Genomic DNA, 26,799 nt, shown 5'->3' with positions numbered 1-26,799 from the left:
TTAGAAAATGGAAAGGCTGGCAGAATGGTTTAGTAGGTAGGATGCTGCTGCCAAACCTAAAACCTGAGTTTAAACCCTAGGTCCTAATGGCAGGAGAGAAATTATCCCACAAGTTATACCCCCCCCCCCCCCACACACACACACAAACTCTCTTTCCTATTTTCCTATTTTGGAGAAAAGAGAGGCACGAGGAGGGCAGGCAAGAGGGAGAAAGTAGCATTATTAAAGTTACAGAAAACAATTACCCATTATCCCACACTTAGGAAATTGGGTCAAGAAGATCATAAATTTGAGGCCAGCCTGGGCTGCAGTTGGATCCACCTTAAAACAAAAACCAAAAAGGTTCATTATAAATTCAGTTTTTGATACAACTACTCTGGGTTTAAAAATAAACAAAAAAATAAAAGGATACTTGAGAAGTGGGTGGCATTAGGTGATATCAAAAGTCATCTGTGTAGAATGTATGAGAAACTCTGAGCAGAGAGGATGGCTGGAAAGCTGCTCTGGTATGTGCAGAGGTGAGGCCCAGGCTGGCCAGCCTCAGAAGAGTCCTGGTACTGGGTCCAAAGCTATCTCCAAACCAAGTGGCCATCTTACCCTTTGAGTGTCAGGAAAACTTAAATCTCTGTATTTCCTTCATGTGCCTGTTTGCATTTACAGACTCCCATTTTGGGAACAGGGTAGGGTGAACTGGAGTCAGGGCTGGGGCTTTACAAGAACGACTGACCGACAGGCCCAAGCGGCGTCTGCACTACATGTAAGAGTGGTAGTGTTGCCTGGTTCTGGGTCTGAGCCGCAGCACAAAGAACAAGCCAAATTTCTTCTTCCTTTTCTTTTTCTTTGGACTCAGGAGCTCACGTAGCCCAGGATGGCATTCAAACTATGTAGCTGAGCTAGTCATTAACTCCTGATCTTTCCGCCACCATTTCCAGAGTGCAGGGCTGGTCAGACACACTGAATCCCACTTCTAAGGGTGGTAGATTACCCATGTTTACGCTTTTCATTCCCTGGGGCCATGGCTCTCCCCTCCTTGCACCCTCCCACCTTCTCTTTTGCAAACACTCTACCCTCAAAGTCATTTTCCCCATTTCTCAGATTACCTGAATTGCCTTGTAGGGAAGAAAAACAGCCATTTTGTTTGAAAACTTTGTAAAAAGCTATTTGTGACAGAAGTCAGAATAACTAACAAGACAGACTGGGTCCTGGTTGCACTGACTGTGGGTTTCATTACAATATTATTCCTGCTTGAGTTTTTGTTAATAATGTCTTGTTAGTACAGTACTGTATTCATTAATAGTATTATTTACATATCTCATCTTAAAATAACCAGGGAAAAAAGAGAAATCTGTCTTTTATGTAATCTGTCTCACAGTGCTATAGTCTGTAACACTGCATTGCCCACATCAGATGGACTTCCTAAGTCTGAAAGCGACAAAGAAACTCACTACTTGGATAAAAGCCCCGAGGCCTATATTTGATCACAAAGAGCTTCAAATATAAACACAGTCCCAAAGATGGCATGGTGGACAGATGTTTTAAATTACTTTAAATGGAATAAAACCAGCTACCAGTAATTACAAATAGCTTAATTACAAAATATTAGATCATATTTACTTTGTATTTAAATTAATCTTTTTTTATATCTTTTGTTTTTGAGACATCATTACCCCCTCCCTCCAACGTCCCTCATACCCCAGGCACAGAGCCGCTTTCCCGAGAGACAGATGCCCATATACTGAAATCAGCAGGCCACTGCCTCTCATTCCATGTGGGCACAAGGTCTGCTGATCATGGCTTCTGGAGGCTGTAGTACGTGTGGCTCAGGCCTAAGGGGTGCTTAGCATGAGCATCGGGGTTTGCTCTCCAGGGCCCCCAAACTACAGCTCCTCTAACTTCCATTCCAAAGCATTTAATTCCATTCTTAAATGTCTACTGTCACAGGGGACAACCAAAATGTTCTCTAATTTAGAGCGAGACTCCCAGCATCCGAGAGGTGCAGGCAGAAGAAGATGAAGGTGGCCAGAGGCAACCTAAGCTATGTAGTGAGTGCAAGGCCAGCTAGGGATACATAAGACCTGACCTCAACTATGTGAGGTCCCAACTTCAATTCTCAACTGGGAGAGAAAAAACCCTAGAGTAAAAGCCACAGCATTGCTGATGCGTTCAGCGTTCAGCAGATGAAGTCACTGGCATCTGTTTCCCTCAAGAGATACACAGCAGGCCCCACAACCCCTGGGTTTTACATGCAGTGATTCGAACTAATGTGAGTGAAAAGTTAAAACTGATTTTTAAAATATATGGACATTTTCTTGCTACTTCACAAAATAATCCAGCATGACAACTGTTTACGTGGTTAAATCACATACGCAAGTTAGCATTTAAATAAAGCACACAGGAAATTACTCGCTAACTCTGTTTTGTAAGGGACTTGGGCATCTTAGGCTAGGAACCCTGTGTATGTGAGCACAGGTCTCACCACGTAGCCTAGCCTGGAACTTGCCACTTCTGCCTCTCATCTTGTGGTGCTGGATTCCTGGCATGGTGACGTTTTAAGGTCTTTTTTTGTACTGTCTAACCTCAAAGTCCTCCTTAAGTGACAGTGTATTTATTCACTAGAAATAAAGCTACAAGGACACCACACAAGCTTTTGGTGGCAGTGCCACCCCGTCCTCTTCTGTTTCCTCTACCACTTACGACACTGTTTAACGACTGGGGGTGAGGGGTGGGGTCTTAAAAGCTCACTAGCAAATTCTGAATCTGACTCCTACACTTTAAAAACTGGCTAATACCTCCAAGTTTAAAGGTAACTGAGTCCAAAGTCTCTTCTTACTTTAATACTTAGACCATGAACAAAATTGGTCTGCAAAGGGGTGGGGGGTCAGCCCAGAAGAAGGACATTTTCCTGTGTGTACCAAGGTGCTCGTGTGGCAGCTGCGGCCTTGGGCCCCTCTAACCAAAGAGAAAGGTCTAAGGGTGTGTGGTGAAGGAGGTCCTGTAGACAAAAGCCAGAGGGTCCAGAGGTTAAGAGCCTGGTTACTCTTACAGAGGATTTCAGGTTGGGTTCCCAGCACCCATGGCTCATAACCGCCTGTAACTCCAGTTCCAAGGCATCTGATGTCCTCGTCTGTCTACATGGACACCAGGTATGTACATGGTGCACCATACACACATGCAGGCAAAACGTGCTAGATCTCAAAGTACGAGGGGTGGCTCTGGGGTTCATGACAAACGTGGCCTTAATATATGGTAGTTATAAATATCCTTAAGATATTTAATATTAATATTGTTATATTATATTATAATATTAATATAACAGTGTTATGGTAATATAAATATATGGTTTAAAATAAGTTTAAATGTGGCAAGGTGGTACACCAGCACCAGGCAGAGGCAGGGGGACCGCAAGTTTGAGGCTGGTTTGGACAGATTCTATTTCAAAAACAAACAAGGGGGGGGCGGATTATGAATGCCACAGCATGAAGTCCAGCACTCCTGAGGCAGTCATGCAATACAGCTGTGCTTTTTCTTCTTTAGAGCAACTAAAAATAAAACAATGTGCTTTTCATCACATTACAAAAGGAGGAGGAGTGCCAACTCAGACCCCGGGCGGAAGTCAGCAATCAAACACAAACACACATGGTACGCGGTGGTGCACCAGAAACCCCAGACTTGGGAGGTAGAGGTGGGAGGACCGTGGTTCCAGGTCAGTCATCACTCCTAAGACCACCTCGGGAATGTTTGTGGGGGAGGGGGAGGTGAGATGGTTCCATGGGTGGAGCTGCTGGCTGGGAGAGAGCACACCCCTAAAGTTATTCTCGTTCATTGTAGCCGTGCACACAATTAAGACACAAACGTGATACCAAAACCTGAAAGAACAACTTAGACCCTAGAGGAAGACTGCGCTGACGGCGCTGTAGGAAAACTTTCTGGGTTCCCTACAGGAAATCAGATATCCAAACAGATTGGCTGTGGCTCTGCAGCAGGGTGGTACTCACCTGAGGCCGCGTTCATCAGCGCCTGGGGCACCGCTGGGCTGGCAGATGCAGGGACGTTCAGTTGCGAGAGCATGGCCTTTCGGGGGTCCTGCCATGTTGTTGTCTGATCGATGTGACTGAGACAAAGAAAAGTGAAAGGCAGACATTATGGCTCCCCTTATCAGCAAAGGAGGTCAAATGAGAACACCCTCACCACACTGCCCAACCCCAGCAGGGAGTCCTCACCCTGCCACACTCAGGGACACTTTCACCTCTGAAATGTGTTAAATATGAGATCTGGAGTCTTAGGTGACGAGACACCACCGTTTCTTAGGACAGAGTGTCACTTCTAATTCAAAGAGAAAGTGGTGTCTGAATCACCTAAGGTGGGAATTGGGATTAAAATTCTGGTTTGGCTAAAAATGATAATTTAACAAGCTTTTAGGACTCAAATTCTTTTTCAAAAGTAAAATGTCCTATTAATACATATACTCCAAAGCCAAAGCTAAACAGGAGAAGGAACTGAATACCAACAGCCAACTCTCTCGTTCCTGTGCAATGTTTCTGGACACCAACTACAGCTTCCCGCCATAATACTGTGCCCTTACACTGTGAGCGCCCTCCCTCTCTTAAATGGCTTTTGGCGCCCATTTTATCCCAAACATGAAAGCAGTAATAAGTACACAATCATTATCCTAAAGTGGAACATAACAGCTTAAGCACAGTAGGAAAAGGCTAGCAGTTGTGGAAAGAAAGGACCGTAAGTATATCTGTGAGGACGGGTAAAGAGTTCAAACTCGGGAAAGGCATGGTGCCTGTCACTACACTCGTGTTTATGCTGGCATAAGCACACACGTTGTCTCTGACCAGCTCCTCTTCTCCGTGGCTGCTCAAGTCAAGGCCATACAGCCTAAACCTGGTTCCAATTTTGCTAAGCCTCATATAGGGGATGTTGGGGCTTACTCCACCTTCCCAATCCTGTACATAAACTGTCTATCCCCGACAAGTCACTGAATCTTTACCAAATTGTTGGTACACTTTTCCCCTAAAAAAAAGAGAAAAACTATTTCTAGTTTTTTGGTATGTGTCTGAAGTTGTCCCTGTAACCTTCTCGCTAATCCATTAAATAAGTTTTCCCCCAGATCTTAGGAGAAGCTTGTAAGGCACACCTCCTCACTGCTCAGCTCAGGTGCTTCGACCTCAGGTAGCACCAACCATCTTGTGTTCCCCAGCAACTTAAGGCGGTGACAAGATGTCACATGTCACAATGTTCCTGTCATGATAATGGATTGAACCTCTGAAACTGTAAGTGAGCCACTCTCATTTAATGTTTTCTTTATAAAAATTGTCATGGTCATGGTGTTTCTTTCACAGCAATAAAAACCCTAAGACAATGGGTCAACTCAAAAATCAAGGCAAAAAATAAGAAGCCACCAACCAAAACCCAGGGATGGCTGAGGTGGAAAATACACTTGTCACAAGTCCCGACAACCCAAGTTTAATCCCTACAACCCAATAAAGGTGGAAAGGGAGAACCAAGTCTGCCCTCTACGCGCGCGCGCACACACGCACACACACAAAACCATGGCAGATAATTAAAGAAAAAATAAAATAAAAAATTCTTGGTTGTGCATTTAATTATCAAACACAGAATCAAGGTCTGGGCATAGAGGTGCATGCCTTTAATCCCAGCATTCAGGAGGCAGGGGCAGGAAAATCTCTAGTTCAAGGCCAGCCTGGTCTACAGAGCGAGTTCCAAAATGTCAGAACTGCATGCATATCATAATCTTTCTGGGAAAATAAGTAATTTTAATAGTTTAAAGTCCCGATAACTAAACAGCAAGTTCACAGAACAGACTACCCTACACCACAGTGTGCTATTCTTTCCCCCTTCTGTAGCAACAGTCTTAAAAGTGGTTCCCAGTTTAAACACTTGTGTTTCTATTTCTAAATGTTTCTATTCAGAAAGTTATAGATTACACTGTTACATTCTTCTATTACATGTACCTCAGATGCAGAATCTCAGAGTGGAGACAGTTGTCTGGTAGTTGTGCAGGATAAAAAGGAAGAATAAGAGGCTGAAAAAGTAGATTTTACAAGCTTTTTCGTTTAATAAACATTTTCAAAAGTAGATTTTCAAAAGAGGCTTAGACATACAGTATCATTAGGTCTCGTTTATGGTAGCATCAATTACTTGTGCTAGTTCCAGACTGTAACCAAGATGACATTGTTTTGAATCAGCAGGATAGTTCAGCAGGCTGCACTGTGTTTGGCTTCCTGGAATCACCTACCTCCCACGTGGGCAACAAAGAGCTTGCTCTTATGAGCCTGTCTTCTGACATCCACACGGACACAACGGCATGAGCAAGCAACACACATGGTTTTTAAATAGAAGAGACAATTTGCACTTATAGGCCAAAGCAACTGACCTCTTTCTCATATTAAGAAAAGCTGATTTAGCTGGGCATGATTTTAATCCCAGCACTCAGGAGGTCTAAAGATCAGGTTCCAGGACAGCCAGAGCTACACAGAGAAAACCTGTCTCAAGAAGAAATGGTTGGTCCAGGGGCTGGTGTACTATATATACCATTAATCCCAGGACCCAGAAGGAAGCGGGAGTTCTAGGCCAGCCAGGGTTGCACAGAAAAACTCTGACTCTAGGAAAGCAGCAAGGTTGTTTTTAGGTTGGGTGTGAAGACTGTTTGAATTCAGAGCTTTGGCTGTTGCTGTTGGCAGCTGGGCCAGATTTCCTGCCCCTTATCAAATCCATGCTCCTTGTGAAAGTGTTATTTATAGCCACATGCTACAAGCTATTCTCAAACCAGGAAAGCCTGTGCTTAACTGGCTCTAGGACAGCAGTATACTGTTCAATCAAACCTCTCCAGGTCCAGTCGGAGACCACAGCCATTCCTTCTTATAAACCCATCACCTATCTTTTAAAAGTCTCAAAGGCTCGGAGGAAAAAACAAGACATAATTCTCTGATAAGGACGACTTATGCCCTTTTCTTCTATGGCAAGTTTTTCAAGAGTGTCAAAGTGCTGGGCTGTCAGAAAAGCCCAAAAGCGTGTGGGCAGAGACCAAAATGCCTGTGACAAATGATCTTCAGAGTAAAATGGCACAGCGCTTTGTAACCTGACCTGGATGGAAGGTTTCCCTGCTCATAAACAGGAAACAGCTAAGAGACCACACACACCTTCCCTCAGGAGTTGCTCGGAGAGGGAGCTGTACTGAGGAACAGCTCCCAGTGAGGTCATCTTCAGCCAAATGGTGTCTCTCTCCCAGTTACATTCAACATGCTTGTCACAACATGTAGCAATGGACACCACTTCTCCCAAGTTCACAAAGTCAGCATACATGGGCTGAGAACAAAAGCCAAATGCCAGGTCTGGGAGTTCTCAAAGACTTGTAGCCTTTCCTAACTTGTATTGTCAGGAAAAAGAATGAAACAAGAAACGCCAGCACTCAGGAGGCTGAGGCAGGAGGATTGTGATGAATTCAAAGTTAGTCTGGGCTCCAAAGTGAAATGCTGTTTAAAAAACTGAAGGAAGGTTGGTTGACCTCTAGCAATTTTAAATTGTCTCCTAAATCACCTTATAGACATGCTGTTTTACCTAAAAATGCCAGATTAGGGCTTCACTGGTTCAGTCTTACTGTAGTTGATTAAACAAACTGACTGTCTTTAAATGCACAGGACAGGTCAAAAAAGTGACTGTTGTACAGACGAAAGGCAGTGTTGACCTAGGGTTCAAGGCTGTCGGCTGAGAAGGTGAGGCCCTGAGGTCAGGAAGCAAAGATCTGCAGTGCAGACTCCACCTCATCCTCCACTGCTGTGACAAGAATGAAGCCTAAGGCCCTAGACTAGGGCGGCAGGACGTGGAAGAAGACAGGCTGAGGCAGTCCATCCGATCTCATCAGCCCTCAGTGGCCACACGAGACCTGCTCAATGCACTGGCTTACGACTACGGCAAACAAAGGTCCTTTGGGTGTTCTGGTTCCCAAACCTACATGAGGGAAACCATCTTACTAAAGATCTGGAGCCAAATCCAACACATACTTACAGCTACACTGACTTCAACTGCTAACACAACACGACCGTGGCCACCCAAACCGCTCGGACAGGACGGGTCTGTTAAGTCCGCAAACACTCTCCAAACGGCAGGCTACACACTAAACAAAAACAACCATGGCTGACAACACCAGCCCCCACTGAACATAACAGAAGAATCTTAAGGTTGTATTTTCATTAAGAATTTAAAGTATGTGTGTGATGACTTTCAGAAGTCAGGGCTTTTCTCCCATCATGTGGGGTCCAGGAATCCCATCAGGCTGCCAGGGTCCTTTTAGCCACTGAGCCTCTACATATTTCCTTTAAAAAAAATTACTTTATGTATAATGAGTATCTACCTGCATGAGTGTGTGTGTGTGTGTGTGTGTGTGTGTGTGTGTGTGTGTGTGTGAGAGAGAGAGAGAGAGAGAGAGAGAGAGAGAGAGAGAGAGAGAGAGAGAGAGAGGGGGGGGGGGGAGGACCTAAAAACAGAATCAGGTCCCTGGAACTAGGTTACAGATGTTTACGGGCCACCCTATGGGTGCCGGGAACCAAATTCAGTTCCTCTGCAAGCCTACCTTACCAGCACCCACATAAGATTTTCTGTTGACAACCATTGGATAGTATTATAAAATGTCATCAATCTTCTAAAAAGAGTCGCAGCAGCAGCAGGAAGGCACTCTTAGGAGTGATTCCAAAACTTGGAACAAATTTTTGGGGGAGAAAAGACATGATCCATGCCAGGCACGGTGATTCATGTCCGTGACTGAGGCGCCTGGAAGATGAAGGCAGACTGTCACAAGCTTGAGACCACCTTGGCCTGTATAGTGAATTCTATACCAGCCTGGACTACAGTTTAAGAACAAAAAGATCTACTGCATACCAAAAATGAAAAGGCAGGCCTTCTATACAAATAGACACGAAGCAAAGTCACATTTGGTCTTAACTAAGCAGTATGTGAACTCTTTTGTTTTGCTATTTCATTATTATCTATAACTTTGTTACTTTTATAACTTGAAACTTTGGTAAAGCCTCTGGGTTTCCACAATCCCAGGGGAGAGGTAATGGATGACTGGATTAAGGAAAGGTTAGTTACCTCATCCCAAGCAGGTCTAGCAGCTTCCCATTCCCGGCCCCTCCCTCAATCAGCAGCAGTGACAAAGGGAGAATCATCAAACAAGAACAGCAGCTCACTTCCCCAGACTGTTCCTGGCTGAAGAAAACAGTGTATCTGTGCTTGTGTTCACATCTGTGTGTGCATACGCAAGTGTGAGCAGAGGCTAGAGGCCGACATCTTCCTCGGCCCCGTCCACGTCAGTTTGTGAGATAAACTCTCACCGAGTCTGGCTAGGAAGGCTACCTAAGCAGAAGCCAGAGATCCTCCTGTCTCTGCCTCCCCAGATGAAAAGTCTCCCTTTTCCTTGATATACTGAAACAAATCCTGTCACAAGTGACATTAGACCTTTCTTCAAGTTAATGACTATGAAATTCCATTACAGTATGAAACATATTAACACTTCTTTGCAGGGGACAAAGATGATCTATGGCATAACTGGCTGCTAGGACTTAACCAATAGACTTTTGATGGAGGAAGGTCATTGGTTAAAATAAAAGAAGCTGCTTGGCTCTCATTGGTTAGGAGATAGGTGGGAGGAGTAAACAGAACAGAATGCCGGGAGGAAGAGGAAGTGAGCTCAGACTCCGCAGCTCTCCTCTCCGGAGCAGACACAAGAGAGACGCCATGCTACCTGCTCCAGGGAAGACGCACACCATGCCCCAGCTCCGACCCAGGATGGACTTAGGCTAGAATCTTCCCGGTAAGCGCACCTAGGGGCGCTACACAGATGATTAGAAATGGGCTAGTCCAGGTGTGAGAATTAGCCTAGAAGAGAATGGGCCAAGCAGTGTTTAAATGAATACAGTTTGTGTGTAATTATTTCGGGGCATAAGCTAGCCGGGCAGGGCAGGCGGCTGGGGTATTGGGGACGCAACCCTGCCGCCGCTCCCTATTACTACAGACTTTCAATCTCTATAAGCAAATCATTATTTTTTTCTTCCTTCTGTTTGTTTGTATGTATGTATGTGTGTGTATGCATTGACACAGGGTTTCTCCGTAGCCCTTGCTGTCCAGGCTCAAACTTAGAGACCCACCTGCCTTTACCTCCTGGGTGCTGAGATCAAAGACATTGTCAATGCCACCTGACTAACTTTCTTTTTAAATCTTATATAGAGTGGCTGAAGAGATGGCTCAGTGGTTAAAAGCTCTTGCTGGCCTGCAGAGGACCGGATATGAGTTCCTAGCACCCCATCAAGACACATCACCTATAACTCCAGGTCCGGGGAATCCGACACCCTCTGCTGGCCTCTAAGGTCACCCACACACATGTAGAACACACTCAAACAGACACACACATAAGTTACAAAACTGTAAAAATAAATTCACTGGTTGGGTAGGGAAAACAAAATAGACATACATATAATATGTAACTCCTTATCTTTTGTTCCCTTTCCTACTGTTCAGTAGCCTGAAATTGTTCCCGTGTGAGCATGGCCCAGTAACCTTTCCCTTGACAGGACTACGAAGTCATTTCCAATCCCCAGTGAATGCCTGATTATCCACTGAGCCATCTAATTCCATGACTTCTGCACTTAACTTTACGTGATGGTTTATAGCTTCTGTGTTTGAAGAGAAACTGAGATACCAACATGAATTTCCTTTCTCTTTCCTTACTATCTCATGGATTAAGTTTTACTCTAAGAAAGCTGTATTTTTTTTTTCTTTCCTTAGAGGCCCAAAAATGTAACCCTATTTGGTTTAGAGTGGCTTCAGGCCTAAACAGCAAAATGCTAATGACTTGAGACTTGTTAACGCAATTGACTGAGTTGTCATTTGTATCACATTAATGAAGTCTTTTGTTATGTTATTCCCCTTTTTGTATTGGGTATAAAAGGGTATGGAAAATTAAACCTGGGTGATTTCAGTACTCTAGACTGTAGATCACACCCGAAGAGGCTATCATTCCATTCAATCCTGCCTATCCTAATATAATGTTGAAGGAGGTGGAGAAGAAGGGGAGGGAAGGGGGAGGGAGAGGGACAAGGTGCCATGTATGTTCAGATGATATCGGTACTTCCTGAAGAGTCCCAGTCTTTCTGAATTCCTCATACACTACACAGAGGAAGATAAGACTTTATAAATATTCGCAATGGAGCTGGTAGCACAGCTCAGTAGCAGAGCAACATCCTGGTTTCATTCCCAGCACAGAACAGAAAGGAGTCCTCTCACCTACTACAAAGCCGGCCATAAGAGAACATGGGAACCACAAGACTTCAAGATTCCAAATCAAGTGTTACCTTTGTGAAAGACTGGAGCGCAAAACACTGCTAAGTAGGTTTCAAAGTTCCTCAGAAGCAAATGTAAAATCAGCAAATGATTCAGCAATCCCACTTCTAGATGACCCAAAAGAACTCACAGCAGGGACTAGAGCTTCCTGCATACACGTTCAAGTTGCACAATTCACAGGGTCCACGGGGCAGCAGTTCATGGGACAGCAGTCCAAGGGGAGACAACCTAAACCCAAACACCACTAGCAAGTGAACAGCAAAATGTGGCCAACACAAACAATGGAGAGCAGCCTGGAGACAGGGATGCAGGCCAGGGAGATGGCTGTTAGGGCAAGGGCACCGCTGTCAGTCTAAAAAGCCCACTTTATAGAAGGAGGGCACTGACCCTATAAAAGTGCCATCTTTTTCCTCCACACAGGGGCACACAAGCACAAGTGTCTGTAGAGCGTGCAAGCTTTATCTAGACCAGCCCTTTTTCCTTTCCTTTTCTTTCGAGAGAAGGTCTCACATTTAAACCAGGCTAGCCTTGAATGTGAAGCAATTCTTCTGCCTCTGTGCAAGAGCACATCTGATAAATAAAGTTTCAAAACTAAGTAAAAACCACAACACATACCTGGAGGTAAACAATATATAATATATAGTCTACCAAGATGAGACTAAGAGAGGTCACATTTGGGCCAGGAGGTGGTGGCACATGCCTTTAAATTCCAGCACTTGAGAGACAGAGGCAGATGGATCTCTGTGAGTGCAAGGCCAGCCTGGTCTATAGAGACAGCTTCAGAATAGCCAGGACTGTTACACAGAGAAACCCTGCCTCAGGAAATCTCATTCAGATCTGCTCTACTCAGGAGCTGCTAGTGGGAGACAAATGGTGACCTTTTACTGAAGAGCGGTCGGATAGTATCCAAGTCTGTAACTCAAATAGCCCGAAAATACACTGTCAAGTGTTATCCATGAGCCAAGAGATAAGGGGTATGTTTTTATTTGTTCTTTTCACCTCCCTGTGTTTTCCAGTCCCTACCCCCACATTAAAAACTCAGTTACTTGAACAATAAGAAACTACAACAGGCAGAAAATATATAAAGATACTTCAGACACTGACTGGTATGATGTCCAAGACATATGATACTATACTCAAAAACACTCTCAGGAAGGATGTGATGCAGAATCTCATACTTGGGAGGCGGAGGCAGAAGGGCTGCTTCAAGTTAGAGGCTAGTCTGATTTAACTGTCAGACCCTGTCTCAAGAAAGAAAGAAGAGGAAAGGGAAAAAGGGGGGCTGAGTTACATAGAAGCTTGATGACAAGTTGAGAGAACCAATTCCCAAAATTCTCTTCTGACTTCCTCAAACATGCATGTATACATACATGCACACACACGGCGTGCGCTTAAAAGCAAAACAACCAAACCCACACCCACAGAAGCATGTCCCCCACATCCCAGAAGCACCCCCACCCCCAGAAGCTCCTACCACACACTCTCTGAAGCCCCCCACCCCCAACGACATCCCCAGAAGCCAGTATGGGTAAATTGGTCTCTATTTCAAAAACAAAAGCAAATCAAACAAACAAACCAATAGCACATAACTCAATAATGACTCTAATGTTATATGGCTGCCCCCCAAATTTAAACAAATACTAGGTACTAATTATAAACACATTCATATGATCCTTCATCTGCTTTGTTTTCCTGGTTTGGGGCTGTTGAGGCAGGGTCTGAATATGCAGTTTCATCTCCTGCACAGGGGGCAGCTTTCAAACCAACACTCCTCCTGGCTCACAGATGCTCACAGGCAAATCAGATTACTCTTGCAGGCAGAGCAAAGTTTAACCTCTTCAACTCAACCCAGAGTCCAAACTTTCCCAAGGTCAGCACGCTGCTCACCATTTAAAAGACTAAATTCAAAATTTGTTGGACAGTTGTGGCCTTTAATCTTAGGTGGACCTTTGAATTACAGAGTGAGATCCAGTGAATTAGAGGCCAGCCTAGTCTACAGAGTGAGAGCCAGGACACTATCTCAAACTCAAAAATAAATGAATGAATGAAACAAAACTAAGTCATTCAAAATTCTGGTTTCATGTCAGAGCAAATCATGCTAATTGCTCTAAAATAACTGAGAATAACCATGAAGTTAATGAAACAAAATGGTTTCTAGTAAATATTTATAAATACATGTACAAGATGATGGTGGGGAAGGGTTTTTCTTTTCAAAGAGATTTTCCACTCTGTAGTTACAAACTGATCTCAATCTCACGGCAATTCTCCTGCCTCACCTCCTCAGTGCCAAGAGTACAGGTATGAGCCACTAAGCTTGGCAAGATTAAAATTTGGGGTGAGAGCTCATTATTATTATTAAGTTACACAAAGACCCAACAGAGAGTCATTTTAAGGACAATTCATTGATATCATAGAAAGATAGAAAAATAAAAAAAGTATATACAAAATGCAGTAAATAAACAGAAAAAAATCACTTCTTTTAACATTCTAAAGATAACACAGGAAGAACCTCCTTATTTGGAAGTCATTCCCAGGAATTCTTAGGAGGTGAATTCGGACTTCTTGCTCACTTCCTGTAGAAATCTATATTGATCGCAGCAAATGAGGTTTAATCATCTCAAAACTGTAAGAGACTGTGTTCTCTTTACAGTATCAAAACAACCGCTAGCATCTGTGTGAACGTGGCCCGTTTCTGGCAGACGTTCTACACCACTGTTGAATCATTATAGTGAGACTAAATGAGACGTTCAGCAAAAACCAGCAGCTTATGCTGACAGTGTGAACAATGTGAGGGGTGTATGCTACGGCTCCACGGCGGCATCAAGGCTCACTACCACAATAACCAATTACAGAGTCTCAGCTTCCTCTGGTTCTGTCAGCAAGGAGCAAGAAGAGCAGAGCCCTCACCTGACTATGTTGGTGTACATCAGATATACCTTTCTATTGTATTTGTGTCTTCTTGGTATTTGAGACAGGCCCCTCATGCCGAGCAAGGTTACCTAGGCAAATCACAACTAAGAAATACCCTAATTTCAGAGGTCAAGTAATACAAACTGGAGCTGAGGAGTGCTCCAGGAATAAACAGGAGCGGCCAGTGTAACATGCCAGGAAGGCAGTGCACACCTCTGGGTGCTGGCCTTACACTCCAGCCTGCACAGTAACGTCCAGACTAGCCTACACTACTAGCAAGACCCTCGTCCTCAAGAACTTACAAATTTCTTAACCCTGGAGGAGATGGGAATGAACACGGTCGAAATACATCGCACGAAATTCTTAAAGTATTACATACTTGTAAGAAGTCTAAAGTTATGTGCCTTCACCAGCAGTTCCTGAAGCCTCAATTTCCTTCATAGCTTCTCAAGTATGAGAGGCTGAGATATGCTTATCCTAGTATGTATTTTTATGTTTGTTATGTATGGTTTGACCTACCAACAGCCGCTTCTCCCGTTTTCAGAACTCATGTGGGCGAGGGCAGAGGTAGCTGCAGGCATTAGTGGCACCTCCAGTGTGTTACAGAACCCCGCTGAGCCTTTGTCTCCCCTCACCCGCCATCCATTCAGGACACAGCAAGAGCAACCTGTGTGGGAGGCGCTGACCCACTGCTGGAGAAGCACTAACCACTGCAGTGACCGGCTATTCTTAGGAAGCAGCAGGGGTCCAGGCGGCAACATTGCTGGCCTCTGGACCAGAGGTCACAGTCTCACGTTTCAGATATGAACTCCGGTTTCCAAGTCTTCTGAAGACTAGGCCAAGAGGCTGTTAACAGCCCTATCACTATCACAGTCTGTATGTAGGTCTTCAAATCTAAAGCACAATGCAGGAATAAACCAGGTAAGTTGGGCGTGGTTTTTCACGCCTAGAGTTGCAGCTTTCAGGAGAATCATGTGGGTTTGAAACCAGCCTGGGCTAAAGTAAAATCCTGACAAAAAAGGAAGAGAGAAAGAAAGAAAGAAAGAAAGAAAGAAAGAAAGAAAGAAAGAAAGAAAGAAAGAAAGAAAGAAAACAAACAACTGGGCACACTAATTTTCTTTTTAAACCAAAGCCCATGCTTAGAAGCAGTTAGATAGAGAGGCTGTGTATGTGTCTTAGCCAAAGGTAGGATAAATAAATTATATTTCTTAACTATACTGACACATGTTTTTAAACACAGAGCTATTCTAAAAAGGGTCCGGTTAATACCAGCTCTGTTCAAAGTAAGCTTCTGGTCTCTAAATATTTCTATTAAATAATTTCACTTTAAGCCAGGGTGGTGAACTAAAAATACAGGCAGCATTTTTGCAGAAATGAGAGAGCCTATCAAATGATTTCATGTAGACAGTCCACAAGCACACGACTCAGACAGGGAGGCACCAGGCGATTAGCAACCCTTTACAGAAATAGATAAATAACACTGCAGCGCACAAGCTGCCCTCCAGAAGGCCGGCTGTATCCTGCAAGCAGAAGGATACTCCGCACTTGAAGGGGCACCAGAGCAAAATCAATTAAGGCACTCTGAACAATCCCACACAAGTCAGACGGCAAGTTTCCTTAAGCAGATCTTTTCTCTACTTAAAATTATTGATTCTTTTACTAACATGGAAAACAATCCACATCAAGACCACGATGAAACTTGTGCTAATAATCCTCTATACAAACTGAGAAAGACTTGTAGGATTTCTATGATGTGCAGCTAAAAATGTTACATTCAGAACATGATGGAATTTCATTTACAATGGGTTAAACTCTTGTTTAAAAGTCTGCAGCTAGGAGTGACCTGGTCATCACATTGCAGATGCCCCTCTACAATCCCCTCAACCCCACACTTGGGTAAAAGGAGTAAGGATACCTTATCTGAATGAGGAAAGGTGAAAGAAGCCCCAGAGGCAGGGCACTCCAACAAGGACAGGCCCATTAAGGGTTAAAGTGAGCCAGGATGAGAACCAGAGACTGAGTGCTTGCTGCTTTACCAAGTACAATCTTGGGTTGATCCCTAGCATGGCAAGAAAAATAAGGGGGGTGGGAGGTCATGGAGGTGGGGAGACAACTCAGTTATGTACCTGCATCAAAAGCATTAGATGTTAAAAAGGCCAAATGTGGCAAGCACATCTGTAACTCCAGAACTGGGGCTGCAGAGACGCAAGTCCCCAGAGCTCCCTGGCCAGCGAGGGTATTAAACCAGTTTCACATTCAATACGAGACACTATCTCAAAATTAAGGTAGAGAGGGCTAGCTGGCTGGCTGGCTGGCTGAAGGACCAAGAGTATAGCACTCTGCAGTTGTTAGACAGCTAACAACTGCCTTAACACCAGCTTCAGAAGACACCTATACTCCCGTGTACAACCCCTCCACAGACACACAGACACACACACACACACACACACACACACACACACACACACACTTATACTAAATGGCACAAGCCTTTAATCCCAGCACTCAGGAGGCAGAGGCAGGTGGATCTTTAGGAGTTCAAGGTCAGTCTAGCCCACAGAAAGACCCTTTCGTGCGAAGAACCAAAAATAAATGCCCATGACTGTGATGTCACTTCTTTCAGCAGCAACACGAAAGTGTAGCAACACAAACCTAAATGATCCTCACCACGCTCTAACCAGGTCCAGGGTGTGGTGAGTAGCGCCTCCTACCCAGAGAACACTAGGCCCTGGGTTCAATTGAGACAGCAGGGGCCAGGACCACATCACTGCTCTTCAGACAAAGCAAATACCTACGTAACTTCTCCTTTAGTAACTCAATTAGCCTTTAAAAACCCGAGTACAGAAGGACATTTCTATGGCTCCTTAGAGATTAGACGGTACTCTCATGCACAATCATGTATCTTTATCAAATAATAAGGGAATGCTTATCTGGAGGAGCAGTGAAGGAGATGTGGTTAAGAGCTGTCCAGACTCAGCTGAGGCTTCTAAAAACTGTCAAGGGAGCCTCCACCTACCCTCAGCTCAACCCTGTTAGATGACCGGGAAGAGCAGATACCAAGAATTTGCTGAATTCACACATCAGAATGACCAGGGAGCTTGGGAGCCAGCAGGTAACACAGACTGCTTACACTGTCCATGTGGACCCAGGCCCAGACAGGTGAACAGGTAAAACAGGTCCCTTACACAACATGTGGCGAAGATGAAATCTGACACCACCTTCAAGAACACTAACACGCACAGGTGATGTCCAACAGGGCAGATCTGCCCAAGCAGGGATACCACACACAGGACGTTCACAAGTTTGCAGAATCTAAGGGCTCAACATCCAACTCCTGAAACAGCTAATTACCCATGAGTGTGTAAGTAATAGTATCAATTTGAGTCAGGGCGCCATCTGCAATCACCATTACAGCCTGTAAGTAGTTCTAAGTTGTAGCTGAACATCAAAAAGTCCAAATTTAAAATGATGGCCAAGAGCACACTTGAAACAACGGGCAGCTCTGCTCTCACAAGTCCAGAAAGCCTTCTTTCAGGGCTGTAACGGCCTCTCAGATCAGAGAGGACACAGACGAGAAAAAAACAGCCAGAAATTTAACTCTCGGGCTTTATTTTCTTATAGTGTGGTTGATAAGGAATTATTTTCCTAAGACAAATATTTTAATTAATGATTTTAGATTAGCATAGATTAGATTATCCTTATCATTTCTGATTTTCTTTTCTTTTTTCTTTTTGGTTTTTCGAGACAGGGTTTCTCTGTAGCTTTGGAGCCAGTCCTGGAACTCGCTCTATAGACCAGGCTGGCCTCAAACTCACAGAGATCCATCTGTCTCTGCCTCCGAGTGCAATTTTCTTATTTTCTTTTTTAAGAAATGGGTACAGCCCCACCACCACCTCCCAGTAACTTCCTCCACCTTGGCCACAAAGTGACCCTTTCATACCTATGTGTAGGACAAGTGTTTCTTGGAAGACTTACATTCTCACCAGAACTATATCCAGGAAAAAGCTGGTTTTCTTGCCGCGGCACTGTTTCCCTCCCTCAACGCCAGTTACATCACAATACTTATGAATGTCCAGCTTTAGCTTGGCTTGTTTCTAGCCAGCTTTTCTACTTAAATTACACCCTGTTTCTCTTTAACTACGTTTTGCCTCTGGGTTTTTTACCTTTCTTTATTCTCTTTTTTCCCTTCCTACTCCATGGCTGGCTGTGTGACTGGCCCCTGGAATCCTCTCCTCTTTTCTTGATCCTTGCTCTCTTCCCTAGATTTCTCCCATTTATTCTCCCTGCATGCCAGCTCCGCCTATCCCTTCTCTTGCCTAACTCCTGGCCATTCAACTCTATTTTAGACCAATCAGGTGTTTTAGACAGGCAAAGTAACACAGCTTTAGAGTTGAACAAATGCAACATAAACGAATGCAACACATTTTTGCATTCTTATTACACAGAATAAACAAAACGTATTTTAAACTAATATTGCACAACAGAGGCAGAGAGAGTTGGACCTGTGAGTCTGAGGACAGGCTGTTCTACAGTGTCACAGGCCATGCAGGCCTGTGAGAACCTAACTCAGAAAAGTCAGATGCACTTAAACAAATGCACTGTGAACTCAACAATCAGAAAACAAACTCAGTTTACTATGGATACAGAAGCCTGGGAACCGACAGGAAGTGTGCATCGACGGTCGCGGCACTTTAAAGTTGGCTAAGTTGAGTGCTGTCCATTTTGATCCTAATTTTACAGAGAAGCTGCTCTGGTGTCCCAACAGAAGACACTAAACATCCACCACAGGCTGGATGCCATACTGTGTGCGAGACACAGCTCAAGACTCCTGTTTTGGGCTGTTGGTCTGCTTTTTTATGGAGCAGATATCCTTGCTCATTTTTTTTTTTTTGGCTTGGTTCTTTAAGGGATTGATGCTGTTCTCACATGGAATATAGCTGGCACCTGTCTGTGCTATTTAGCTCACCACTGTAGTAGTTAGGTGGGTATTAGCACTACAGTGTTAGGAAAAACACAAACTTCATTTACAAGCTTCCTACGAATTAAAATGAACAGACATCCGTTCATATATATCCATTCATACATTACGAACTAAAATGAACAGGCATCCATTCATATATATCAGCTTCTTAAAAAACACAAAAATGCTCATTTCTGCCTTAGGGAAACTACTTAATAACCAAGTAAAACTGTGAGCCACAAGGTTTAGTTTTGCAGACCAGGCTGGCCTTAAACTCACAGAGATCCACCTGCCTTTGTCTCCCAAGTATTGTATTTAAAGATGTGCACAACCACATCAGGCAGATTTGTTTTTAGAGTGGTCCTATGTTCTAGAGCAATCTGAGCCAGTGCAGCCTGAATCTGCACCTCCCAACTATAACCTACTGCTTTAAACGCTGCTCACGGCTTAAGAAGCAAAGCGTTAGTTAAATGGCCTTGCACTTTCTCCCTAACTGTATCTTTTGCTTAAGTTTTTAATTTATATTAAGTTTTATACTTAGATGCTGGGGTGAAAACCTAGCTCAGAGAGGAAAAGAAAGCAACTGCCACCATCCCAGGAGGACAGCCCCTCCTAAACTGCCTCAAAACTCCTCCACCTGGAATGGGTGGTGCTCCCTTTTACTGCCGGTGCCTCCCTCTCTGTCCTCCTGACTCCCTCTTACTATGATTTTTCTTAATAATCAACTGGTTGCTTGCTACACCTCTTGACCTATGGTTGATTCTGTTTAATCCTGTTACACTATTCAAGCTGAAAGCTCCTTAGATTGAAGGTGTGTGCTAGGGCTGAGTCACACCAGACAGAAGCAGGTTTTTCCAGGAAATAATGCAATCTCAGGGTTCACAGTGTGATCAACAATCCTGTAACACTTCTATTAGCAGAAAGTTAGAATTGTGGACAGTAAGGAAACTAGGGTATAGACTGCTTTGCACCAATTAAACAGTCAGAGTCACTCCAGGGTAACTGTTCAGTGCCTCCTGAAGTTCAAATAAGGTGCCAGGCATGGTGGCACACGTCTTTAATTCCAGCACTCGGGAGACAGAGGCAGGTAGGTTTCTGAATCTGAGGTCAGCCTGGTTTACAGAGCGAGTTCTAGAACAGTTAGGGCTACACAGAAAAACACGTCTCAAAAAAAAAAAACCCTGCAAAAACAAAAACAAACCAATAATAACAAGTACATACATAGAAGGTATTTTAGAACTAAATGTGTATGTATGGTTTATATGGGGGGACAGTGGAATAAAGGATGTAATCCAGATACTTCTCTACCCAAAAATGATTTTAAATATAGTTGATTGGGGTTACATAATTGTCTATTCATAACTGTGTTTTTATGTATTATACGAGATTGCAATACCACTTTGATTAGTCTGAACATTTTGAAGCCTTTAGAGAAAGCTGACTACATGGGGGAAAGAATGCCCATATGCTAAGAACTCTCCAGTCTAAATGGTCAGTTGGGACCAGTCTTTACTGCAGACGGGGATGGAAAAGTGGTAAAAAATCCTTTCAACACTATTGTTCATAAATTTTATTGTAATTCCAGCACAGAAGACTGGAAGAATTTCAGAATGACAAGTTATTCGGTGTCTAAATTCTACCCATATACATTTTGATGAACCTGCTAACCTAACAAGTTAACTCTTACTCCCAAGAACTAACATTTAAGCAGTGATATTTCATTTGTATTTTAATAAATAAAGCTTGCTTGAAGTTCAGAAAGCAAAACAGCCAGCCACTGGCTCTCAACCTCTACCTCAGTCAGAAATGGCGACCCTGCCTTGGAGCTGTCTCCTCCGATTTTATAATCCTCTCTAGTGCTGGGATTAAAGGTGAGCACCACCACCTTGCTATGGTAAACTAGTGTGGCTACTGGGATTAAAGGTGTGTGTCACACTGCCTACTGTGTAAGGCTGACCTGACCAGTGGGGCTGTTTTACTCTTTGAACTTCAGGCAAGCTTTATTTATTAAAATGCAAATGAAAGCCGGGCGATGGTGGCGCACGCCTTTAATCCCAGCACTCGGGAGGCAGAGGCAGGTGGATCTCTGTGAGTTCGAGACCAGCCTGGTCTACAGAGTTAGTTCCATGACAGGCTCCAAAGCCACAGAGAAACCCTGTCTCAAAAAAACCAAAAAAAAAAAAAATAAATAAAATAAAATGCAAATGAAATATCGCTACAACATTACATGGGCATCAATTTAAAAGTGAACATTCCACAACTTCAAGGGGTGAGACATGCTCGAGCAACAGAGTCTAATCTATGCTGAGAAAGCTGAGGAGTTTAGCCTAGGCTGGGCTCGGCAGGCCTCACATACTATAGGTGAGAATGTGCTTGCTGGCCTGAGGCCCTGAAACAACAGACACCAGAACTATATTTCAAATGAGCTGGTGACTCCAATCTTTTAGATAAATATATTTCTGGCATCAGGACCAGAAATCAAGGAAGGAGGTGTTCATGCCATCTTCATATTCTGTAAGGCTCAGAGATACCAACTTCCCAAAAGGTGCTGCAACCTCACACCTTCAAGAGGTCCTTTGCAGATTTTTGTGGGTTTTTTTTGGGGTTTTTTTTTTTTTTTTTTGAGACAGGGTTTCTCTGTGGCTTTGGTTCCTGTCCTGGAACTAGCTCCTGTAGACCAGGCTGGTCTCGAACTCACAGAGATCCACCTGCCTCTGCTTCCCGAGTGCTGGGATTAAAGGCAAGCGCCACCATCGCCCGGCCTTCCTTTGCAGAATTTGATAGATCAATTCTCAAAGTCAAAAGCTACAACTTCAGGGCTGGAGGGAGATGGCTCAGAGGTTAAGACTGCTCTTCCCGAGGACCTGGGTTCAATTCCCAGCACCCACATGGCAGCTCACAACTGTCTGAAGATCCAGTTCCAGAGGATCTGACATCTTCACACCAATGCACATAAAAATTAAATAAACCATAAAAAAGCTACAACTTCAAGTCAGTGGTGTACAAGATGAATACTCTCCACCACCAGGAAGCTCATGACTCAGTAACTACAGGGTACTTCTGACACAGAAACAGGAAGAGAACAATTGGGACAGAGCCAGATGCTGGTGTCTACAGAATGGAGTAAGAATCCTGACCCTCCAGAGAGCTGAGCACTGCACATACAGTTTCAGGAAAATCTTTCTGTTGTTGGAGACATGGTTTCTCTGTGTAGCCGTGGTTGGCCTCAGAGTCACAGAAATCTGTCTACCTCTGTCCTTTGTGCTGGGACTTAAAGGCGTGAGCCACCGCTGCCTGGCAGTCTCAGGAAAACCTTATCTTCAATTGAGGGCAGTAAGAAGGGGGATCCTCACAACATTCACAGAAGATGGCTCAGACAGTGAAGTGCTGGCTCTGCAGATGGGCTCCATTTGTCACATAAAAGCTGGGTGTGGTGGTGCATGCTTGTAACCCAGGCAGTGGTGAGACAGAGACAGGAGTGCTGGGTGGGGTTCTACTCTTTTCCTCTGGGCTTTATCTTTCTCTTTGTTTACCTTTCTTCCCTGCTTTCTCCGTGGCAACTGGCCCCTTATGTCCTCCTCTCCTTGTTCTCTTGCTCCCACTCTCCCTCCACTCAGAGTTCACCTTCAATTAATACTCTCTGCCTGCTAGCCCCGCCTATCCTTGCTCCTGCCTCCCTATTGGCTGTTCATATCTTTATTAGGACCATCAGGTGTTTTAGACAGGCACACAAATACAGCTTCACAGAGGTAAACAAATACAGCGTAAACGTAAGTCACACACCTGAAAATAATATTCCCAACACAGGAGGGTCCCAGGGAGTTTGCTGGCAAAGCCAGCCTAATAGGAGCACCATGATAAACAAAAGATAGAAGGTCATCTAAAGACACAAACACACTAGGACTGGTGATCTCAAAGGAGGCTGGAGATAAAAGCACTTACTGCTCTTGCAGCACGGGGTTCAGTTCCCAGCATCCACACCGGGTGGCTTACCCCAGTTCAGGGGACTCTCCTGGCCGTGCACCATGCACATACACTCATGTGGACTCACAGTGTCATTTCTTTAAAAGACCTTATAAGGAAACTTTCTGAATTCAGAGAAACAGCTCCACATCCTAGAGATGCAGAAAAGATTCGTAAAGCCGGGCGGTGGTGGTGCACGCCTTTAATCCCAGCACTCGGGAGGCAGAGACAGGCGGATCTCTGTGAGTTCGAGGCCAGCCTGGTCTACAGAGCTAGTTCCAGGACAGGCTCCAAAGCCACAGAGAAACCCTGTCTCGAAAAACCAAAAAGGAAGGAAGGAAGGAAGGAAGGAAGGAAGGAAGGAAGGAAGGAAGGAAGGAAGGAAGGAAAAGATTCGTAAACAAGCACAAAACAAAGATGCATGTACTGCATGTCCCATCTCACAAGGCCGCTGAGAGCAGACTAGACTCCTATGAACGTACATGTAAGTCCTGCCTGACACATGAACACTCTGCAACATTACTTAACAACCTCATGTTTCTCAATAGTGCAGCAGCAACTTAACCTGTAGTCTAGTCACACAACGGAGCCACACTACTGTGGAAATAACTGAACTTAGCCAGGCCTGGTGGTCCAGGCTTATAATCCCAGTCACTTGCGAGACCGAGACCAAGTTCGAAGTCACCTTGGGAAACTTAAACCACATCACAAAATAAAAATAAATAAAAATAGGGCTAAGGATACAGTTCAGTTGTACAGCAACTGCCTAGAATGTAGGAGTTCTCATGTGCACTCTTGGGTGGGAGGGAAAAAGGGAAAAGAGGGCGACAGTCACTGAACTCACAGCAATGAAAAGGGCTATGCTGACATTCACAAGTCTCATAAACCCCGGCATGGGGACACCCCGGCATGGGGACACCCCGGCATGGGGACACCCCGGCATGGGGACACCCCGGCATGGGGACACCCCGGCATGGGGACACCCCGGCATGGCGATGCAGGTCTGTGATTAACTCCAGACACCTTCAGAGGCTAGGCAGAGAGAAGAGGAAAGACTGACAGCTCAAGGCTCTCTCTCAAAAATAAATATATAAAGCCAGGCTGTTACCCACCTATCCTTCCAATACTAGAGTAGGAAGAGGTGGAGGATTGCTCCAATGCTCCTAAGTCAAAGCCAGCTTTGTCTACTTAGCAAGCTCCAGGCCAACCAGGGCCAGGCAGCCATGCACACTCTGACTCAAAACAACAAGCAAATGAAAAGAAAGGGCCTAGGACAATTGCTGCGGGGTTAAGAACATGTGTTGCTCTTACAAAGAACCCGGGTTCCATTCCCAGCACCTACATGGTAGCTTACAACCACCAGTTTCAAGGGCTCTGAAGCCCTCTTCTGATTTAGGATAGAGCACACGTTACATAGATGCATGCAGGATATACACGCACACATATAAAAATTTAAAAATTAAAAAAAAAACTTGTTTTTTGAGTCCAAATTTGTGCTGATTTAGTGAACTGCTGGCCTAACTGGTAAATAGTGATGTCCAAGATTAGCTGGGTTTGGGCCAGCCAAGGCTACACGGCAACATCACCCTCTCCAAAGTCTCCAGCTGCCTCTGGGTTCAGGGAACACTGAGCCCGGAGGATAGGAGGTTCTTGAATGCCAAAACAACCTGGGCTATACAATGAAGCTCTGCCTCAAAACTCAAAGGGGCTGGAGTGTAGCTCAGTTAGCAGAATGCTTGCCTAACACACCCCAACCCTGGATCACAGTGCCCAGGAGGTAGGAGGAGGAAGATCGGATGTTGATCACGGTCATCCTCAGGCCCGACAGGGAAGCCACAAGCAGTCAGCGTTACAGAATGAGAATGAGAGGACGAGAAAGAGAAGAAATGACAAGAAAATTATGTTGAAAAGCCAGACGTGGTGATTCTTGCCTGTAATCTTCCCACCTGGGAGATGGAGGCCAAAAGATAGTAGTCAGGGGATCAAAGTCAGCCTTAGCTACATGGTGAGCTCAGACCAGTCTGAGAAGAAACATACAAAGTAAATATTCCAGTGCTATTGCTTGAATTAGAGCTGTCCCCACAGGCTCACGTATTTGAACACTTGCTGCCCATCGAGCAGCTACAGTTTAAGGCGGTTGTGGACACGGAACCTCTTCTGGGAGAGAGCTATGGCTGGTGGGCTAAGCTACCTTACACTCCCACTTCCCCACGGGGACACTGTGCACTGAACAGATCCTCCTTCCCCTGTGGGTATTGTCTCAATGATGAGAAACTACGACTGTGTTCACTGTGCCTTCAGAAAGTATGTTAGCATCAAACTGACAACTCAGAAGAATAAGGACAACAATTACACCAACCAAAATGACCACTGATCAACAGACTCCACCTTATCCAGCAAATCTAGGAGGCACCCTCTGCTACCGAAGGAAATATACCTCTTTAGAGAGCATCAACTAAGTGAGCCCACGGTGAGAAACAGCAGGTGTCACCCTAAGATTGAGGGCCTGTGCCATAAAGGCCACAAGCACACGAAACCAGCAGACCATGGGGCACAAGTGCAGGAAAAGCAGGAAGAGCCGGTCATGGAAACAACCTGAAGCACAGTGGAGGGCTGCTGTGCCACACTTGGCTACAGTGAGCGCGAGACCAACTGACATAAACCCAGCCCTGGGAACAAAGAATGAGCAGGAGCAGCAGTAACTGCATCAAAATGAGCAAACTCAGAAATGTCATCCCAGTGCATTTCCTTTGGTAAAAAGCCACTGCGTGGTTTGAAAGAGGGTCGCCCTACCGACAGCTATGTCCTGGTCTTGTGTACCGCCTCTGTGTGACAAGTACTTACGGAAGTCAGGGCAGCTGGTGAGAGCTCCCTCCTTCCCTCACGTTCGGCAGGCAAGTGCCTTTGCCAGCTGAGCTGGCTTTGCTGGTCCACAAGTCGTTACCTCAAGTACACAGTACTAACTCAGAAGTGAAGCACACACAGGTAACCTAGGGCAGGCTTGTCCTCAATCGCAGTACAACAGGAAAGCCCGTGTCCCACCCCAGCTGGGTCAGGTGGTTCGTGCCACCCACTTCATCACTGGAGCATGTCCAAGCTGCAGGATCTCAGACACTGAACTGGCATCAGTCTGAACACGTACAGAAGAAAACAAACAACTGCGTTTGAACAGCTCTTCACCAGTTCTGTGGGGGATTTTCCTTTCATCTGAACAAAACCAACAAGCAAAAACACCAAAGAAAAAACAAAACACAGAGAGCATGGAGGTGACCCTGCAACTGATGATCGGTTCCATGCAGTGGCCTGGGAATGGATACGTAAAAGCTCACTGCTGCCCACACTGCCTGTCCTGCCCGTCCAGTCAACGCTGCTAGCCTCTCCCAGTGTATTTTCTGCCAGCAGCCACGGCGTCGGGTGGCATTTATCCCTCTTCTCCAATTGCTTGTCCAGTGCTCTAGGCACTAAAGCGTTGTGCTTTTTCTTTCTTTCTTTTTTTTTTTTTGGTTTTTTGAGACAGGGTTTCTCTGTGGTTTTGGAGTCTGTCCTGGAACTAGCTCTTGTAGACCTGGCTGGTCTCCAACTCACAGAGATCCGCCTGCCTC

The 26,799-nt window shown here is 44.8% G+C and overlaps 1 protein-coding gene across 8 annotated transcripts in view; it reads right to left on the bottom strand.

Moving 5' to 3' along the window:
- The window catches only part of Yap1 (Yes1 associated transcriptional regulator), an 87,429-nt gene that overhangs the window by 48,609 nt on the left and 12,021 nt on the right, over positions 1 to 26,799 (bottom strand). For all 8 annotated transcript variants that reach the window (XM_075966843.1, XM_075966847.1, XM_075966850.1 and 5 more), the window contains exon 3: positions 3,996 to 4,111. In XM_075966843.1, the coding sequence (XP_075822958.1) occupies positions 3,996 to 4,111 (116 nt within the window). The remainder of the gene's footprint in view (positions 1 to 3,995; positions 4,112 to 26,799) is intronic.

The sequence above is a fragment of the Microtus pennsylvanicus genome, chromosome 3 (assembly GCF_037038515.1).
Source record: "Microtus pennsylvanicus isolate mMicPen1 chromosome 3, mMicPen1.hap1, whole genome shotgun sequence".
NCBI lineage: Eukaryota > Metazoa > Chordata > Mammalia > Rodentia > Cricetidae > Microtus > Microtus pennsylvanicus.
Note: the sequence above shows the minus strand (reverse complement) of the source record. Positions and strands in the feature narration are given on the sequence as shown.